Raw genomic sequence first — 6,000 nt, 5'->3', positions numbered from 1 at the left:
GTCTGTCTGTCTGTCTGTCTGTCTGTCTGTCTGTCTGTCTGTCTGTCTGTCTGTCTGTCTGTCTGTCTGTCTGTCTGGTTTCCTGTTGGTTCCTTTCAATCTCCCACATTTAGCCACATACTTCAGTTCTGAGAAGTGTGTGTGTGAGACTCTTTGTTGTAAAAAGAAAAGCACTTTGTGACAACTGTTGACAACAATGTTGACCGCCCCCCATTTCCAGATGGTTCCATGGTAAGATCACCAGGGAGCAGGCAGAGAGTCTCCTGATCCCCCCAGAGACGGGCCTGTTCCTGGTCAGAGAGAGCACCAACTACCCCGGAGACTACACTCTGTGTGTCAGCTGTGACGGCAAGGTGGAGCACTACCGTATCGTCTACAAGGAGGGTCAGCTCAGCATCGACGAGGACGAGTTCTTCGAGAACCTCATGCAGCTGGTGGAGGTACAGGGGAAGACATATATATATATATATATATAAGCCACACAATCGCTCCCTACCCCCTAAACCTGACCCCTGACCCCTTGGCCCTTTACCATTTTGACTGTAGTAGATCTGAATATTCTAGATGGGTTTAAACAGTGTAGTTGTGGAGATTCCACCATATTGCGTCCACCTTACAGGTCTGTAAACATCAAAGGGCCAAGGGAAAAATGTAGGGAAGGAATAGGGCCTGGCTCCTAAAGCAAGCTGGTACCAATGAGCTTTCCACTTGGTCAAAAAAGCTGTCTATTATTTTGCAAGCAGAGTGTGTGAGCACTGAGCACCGTTGTTGACTATACAGACATGGTTTCGCTGTTAGTGAGGTGTTCTGGCCTCTGAAACGATTTGTTAGCGGTAGGTTCTAGATCATTTCCCCCGGAGACACCTGATCGGGCTTTCACTTTCAAAACCAGGCTCTTCCTTCTAAACCATCCTCTCTCTGTTCCTTCCTTCTAAACCACCCTCTCTGTTCCTTCCTTCTAAACCCCTCTTCCTTCCTTCTGAACCACCCTCTCTCTCTCTCTTCCTTCCTTCTAAACCCCCCTCTCTCTCTCTTCCTTCCTTCTAAACCACCCTCTCTCTCTTCCTTCCTTCCTTCTAAACCCCCCCCTCTCTCTCTTCCTTCCTTCCTTCTAAACCCCCCTCTCTCTCTTCCTTCCTTCCTTCTAAACCACCCTCTCTTCTTCCTTCCTTCTAAACCACCCTCTCTCTCTCTCTTCCTTCCTTCTAAACCCCCCCTCTCTCTCTTCCTTCTAAACCACCCTCTCTCTCTTCCTTCCTTCCTTCTAAACCACCCTCTCTCTCTCTCTTCCTTCCTTCTAAACCCCCTCTCTCTCTTCCTTCCTTCCTTCTAAACCCCCTCCTCTCTCTCTCTTCCTTCCTTCTAAACCCCCTCTCTCTCTCTTCCTTCCTTCTTAACCCCCTCTCTCTCTTCCTTCCTTCTAAACCACCCTCTCTCTCTCTCTTCCTTCCTTCTAAACAACCCTCTCTCTCTTCCTTCCTTCCTTCTAAACCCCCTCTCTCTCTTCCTTCCTTCTAAACCCCCCTCTCTCTCTTTCCTTCCTTCTAAACCCCCTCTCTCTCTCTTCCTTCCTTCTAAACCACCCTCTCTCTCTTCCTTCCTTCCTTCTAAACCCCCTCTCTCTCTTCCTTCCTTCCTTCTAAACCACCCTCTCTCTCTTCCTTCCTTCCTTCTAAAACACCCTCTCTCTTCCTTCCTTCCTTCTAAACCACCCTCTCTCTCTCTTTCCTTCCTTCTAAACCCCCTCTCTCTCTCTTCCTTCCTTCTAAACCACCCTCTCTCTCTTCCTTCCTTCCTTCTAAACCACCCTCTCTCTCTCTCTTCCTTCCTTCTAAACCACCCTCTCTCTCTCTCTTCCTTCCTTCTAAACCCCCTCTCTCTTTTCCTTCCTTCCTTCTAAACCCCCCCTCTCTCTCTTTCCTTCCTTCTAAACCCCCTCTCTCTCTCTTCCTTCCTTCTAAACCCCCCCTCTCTCTCTTCCTTCCTTCTAAACCACCCTCTCTCTCTCTCTTCCTTCCTTCTAAACAACCCTCTCTCTCTTCCTTCCTTCCTTCTAAACAACCCTCTCTCTCTTCCTTCCTTCCTTCTAAACCCCCTCTCTCTCTCTTCCTTCCTTCTAAACCACCCCCTCTCTCTCTTCCTTCCTTCTAAACCCCCTCTCTCTCTCTCTTCCTTCCTTCTAAACCACCCTCTCTCTCTTCCTTCGTTCCTTCTAAACCCCCCTCTCTCTCTTCCTTCCTTCCTTCTAAACCACCCTCTCTCTCTTCCTTCCTTCCTTCTAAACCACCCTCTCTCTCTCTTCCTTCCTTCTAAACCCCCTCTCTCTCTACCTTCCTTCTAAACCCCCTCTCTCTCTTCCTTCCTTCTAAACCACCCTCTCTCTCTTCCTTCCTTCCTTCCTTCCTTCTAAACCACCCTCTCTCTCTTCCTTCCTTCTAAACCCCCTCTCTCTCTTCCTTCCTTCTAAACCCCCTCTCTCTTCCTTCCTTCTAAACCCCCTCTCTTCCTTCCTTCTAAACCCCCCTCTCTCTTCCTTCCTTCTAAACCCCCTCTCTCTCTTCCTTCCTTCTAAACCCCCTCTCTCTCTTTCCTTCCTTCTAAACCCCCTCTCTCTCTTCCTTCCTTCTAAACCACCCTCTCTCTCTTCCTTCCTTCCTTCTAAACCACCCTCTCTCTCTTCCTTCCTTCTAAACCCCCCTCTCTCTTCCTTCCTTCTAAACCCCCCTCTCTCTTCCTTCCTTCTAAACCCCCTCTCTCTCTTCCTTCCTTCTAACCCCCTCTCTCTCTTCCTTCCTTCTAAACCACCCCCTCTCTCTTCCTTCCTTCTAAACCACCCTCTCTCTCTTCCTTCCTTCCTTCTAAACCACCCTCTCTCTCTTCCTTCCTTCCTTCTAAACCACCCTCTCTCTCTCTCTTCCTTCCTTCTAAACCCCCTCTCTCTCTTCCTTCCTTCCTTCTAAACCACCCTCTCTCTTCCTTCCTTCCTTCTAAACCCCCTCTCTCTCTTCCTTCCTTCTAAACCCCCTCTCTCTCTCTCTTCCTTCCTTCTAAACCACCCTCTCTCTCTTCCTTCCTTCTAACCCCCCCTCTCTCTCTTCCTTCCTTCTAAACCACCCTCTCTCCCTTCCTAACTTCTAAACCACCCTCTCTCTCTTCCTTCCTTCTAAACCACCCCCTCTCTCTCTTCCTTCCTTCTAAACCCCCTCTCTCTCTTCCTTCCTTCTAACCCCCCTCTCTCTTTCCTTCCTTCTAAACCACCCTCTCTCTCTCTCTTCCTTCCTTCTAAACCACCCTCTCTCTCTCTCTTCCTTCCTTCTAAACCACCCTCTCTCTCTTCCTTCCTTCCTTCTAAACCACCCTCTCTCTCTTCCTTCCTTCCTTCTAAACCACCCTCTCTCTCTCTCTTCCTTCCTTCTAAACCACCCTCTCTCTCTCTCTTCCTTCCTTCTAAACCACCCTCTCTCTCTTCCTTCCTTCCTTCTAAACCACCCTCTCTCTCTCTCTTCCTTCCTTCTAAACCACCCTCTCTCTCTTCCGTCCTTCCTTCTAAACCACCCTCTCTCTCTTCCTTCCTTCTAAACCCCCCTCTCTCTCTCTCTTCATTCCTTCTAAACCCCTCTCTCTCTCTTCATTCCTTCTAAACCCCTCTCTCTCTCTTCCTTCATTCTAAACCACCCTCTCTCTCTCTTCCTTCCTTCTAAACCCCCCTCTCTCTCTTCCTTCCTTCCTTCTAAACCCCCTCTCTCTCTTCCTTCCTTCCTTCTAAACCCCCTCTCTCTCTTCCTTCCTTCCTTCCTTCTAAACCCCCCCTCTCTTCCTTCCTTCTAAACCCCCCTCTCTCTTCCTTCCTTCTAAACCCCCTCTCTCTCTTCCTTCCTTCTAAACCACCTCTCTCTCTTCCTTCCTTCTAAACCACCCCTCTCTTTCCTTCCTTCTAAACCACCCTCTCTCTCTTCCTTCCTTCTAAACCACCCTCTCTCGCTCTTCCTTCCTTCTAAACCACCCTCTCTCTCTTCCTTCCTTCTAAACCCCCTCTCTCTCTTCCTTCCTTCTAACCCCCTCTCTCTCTTCCTTCCTTCTAAACCACCCCCTCTCTCTCTTCCTTCCTTCTAAACCACCCTCTCTCTCTTCCTTCCTTCCTTCTAAACCACCCTCTCTCTCTCTTCCTTCCTTCTAAACCCCCTCTCTCTCTACCTTCCTTCTAAACCCCCTCTCTCTCTCTTCCTTCCTTCTAAACCACCCTCTCTCTCTTCCTTCCTTCCTTCCTTCTAAACCACCCTCTCTCTCTTCCTTCCTTCTAAACCCCCTCTCTCTCTTCCTTCCTTCTAAACCCCCTCTCTCTCTTCCTTCCTTCTAAACCCCCCTCTCTTCCTTCCTTCTAAACCCCCCTCTCTTCTCTTCCTTCCTTCTAAACCCCCTCTCTCTTCCTTCCTTCTAAACCCCCCCTCTCTCTCTTCCTTCCTTCTAAACCCCCCTCTCTCTCTTCCTTCCTTCTAAACCACCCTCTCTCTCTTCCTTCCTTCCTTCTAAACCACCCTCTCTCTCTTCCTTCCTTCTAAACCCCCTCTCTCTCTTCCTTCCTTCTAAACCCCCTCTCTCTTCCTTCCTTCTAAACCCCCCTCTCTCTTCCTTCCTTCTAAACCCCCTCTCTCTCTTCCTTCCTTCCTTCTAAACCACCCTCTCTCTCTTCCTTCCTTCCTTCTAAACCACCCTCTCTCTCTCTCTCTTCCTTCCTTCTAAACCACCCTCTCTCTCTTCTCCTTCCTTCTAAACCACCCTCTCTCTCTCTCTTCCTTCCTTCTAAACCACCCTCTCTCTCTCTCTTCCTTCCTTCTAAACCACCCTCTCTCTCCTTCCTTCCTTCTAAACCACCCTCTCTCTCTCTCTTCCTTCCTTCTAAACCACCCTCTCTCTCTTCCGTCCTTCCTTCTAAACCACCCTCTCTCTCTTCCTCCTTCCTTCTAAACCCCCTCTCTCTTCTTCTTCCTTCTAAACCCCCCTCTCTCTCTCTTCATTCCTTCTAAACCCCTCTCTCTCTCTTCCTTCATTCTAAACCACCCTCTCTCTCTCTTCCTTCCTTCTAAACCCCCTCTCTCTCTTCCTTCCTTCCTTCTAAACCCCCTCTCTCTCTTCCTTCCTTCCTTCTAAACCCCCTCTCTCTCTTCCTTCCTTCCTTCCTTCTAAACCCCCTCTCTTCCTTCCTTCTAAACCCCCTCTCTCTTCCTTCCTTCTAAACCCCCTCTCTCTTTTCCTTCCTTCTAAACCACCTCTCTCTCTTCCTTCCTTCTAAACCACCCTCTCTCTTCCTTCCTTCTAAACCACCCTCTCTCTTTCCTTCCTTCTAAACCACCCTCTCTCTCTTCCTTCCTTCTAAACCACCCTCTCTCTCTTCCTTCCTTCTAAACCCCCTCTCTCTCTTCCTTCCTTCTAACCCCCCTCTCTCTCTTCCTTCCTTCTAAACCACCCCTCTCTCTTCCTTCCTTCTAAACCACCCTCTCTCTTCCTTCCTTCTAAACCACCCTCTCCTTCCTTCCTTCTAAACCACCCTCTCTCGCTCTTCCTTCCTTCTAAACCACCCTCTCTCTCTTCCTTCCTTCTAAACCCCCTCTCTCTCTTCCTTCCTTCTAACCCCCTCTCTCTTTCCTTCCTTCTAAACCACCCTCTCTCTCTCTTCCTTCCTTCTAAACCACCCTCTCTCTCTTCCTTCCTTCCTTCTAAACCACCCTCTCTCTCTCTTCCTTCCTTCTAAACCCCCTCTTTACCTTCCTTCTAAACCCCCTCTCTCTCTTCCTTCCTTCTAAACCACCCTCTCTCTCTTCCTTCTTCCTTCCTTCTAAACCACCCTCTCTCTCTTCCTTCCTTCTAAACCCCCTCTCTCTTCCTTCCTTCTAAACCCCCCCTCTCTCTTCTTCCTCTCTTCCTTCCTTCTAAACCCCCCACTCTCTCTTCCTTCCTTCTAAACCCCCCCCTCTTTACCTTCCTTCTAAACCCCCTCCTCTC

At 49.2% G+C, this 6,000-nt stretch overlaps 1 protein-coding gene across 1 annotated transcript in view; it reads left to right on the top strand.

Annotated features, from left to right (window-relative positions):
* The window catches only part of LOC115124344 (tyrosine-protein kinase CSK-like), a 34,258-nt gene that overhangs the window by 5,301 nt on the left and 22,957 nt on the right, over positions 1-6,000 (top strand). The window contains exon 4 of the mRNA XM_065022282.1: positions 221-440. Within this exon, the coding sequence (XP_064878354.1) occupies positions 221-440 (220 nt within the window). The remainder of the gene's footprint in view (positions 1-220; positions 441-6,000) is intronic.

Source organism: Oncorhynchus nerka, linkage group LG9a, assembly GCF_034236695.1.
Source record: "Oncorhynchus nerka isolate Pitt River linkage group LG9a, Oner_Uvic_2.0, whole genome shotgun sequence".
Taxonomy (NCBI): domain Eukaryota; kingdom Metazoa; phylum Chordata; class Actinopteri; order Salmoniformes; family Salmonidae; genus Oncorhynchus; species Oncorhynchus nerka.
The sequence above is the reverse complement of the archived record's forward strand: the minus strand, read 5'-3'. Positions and strand labels throughout refer to the sequence as shown.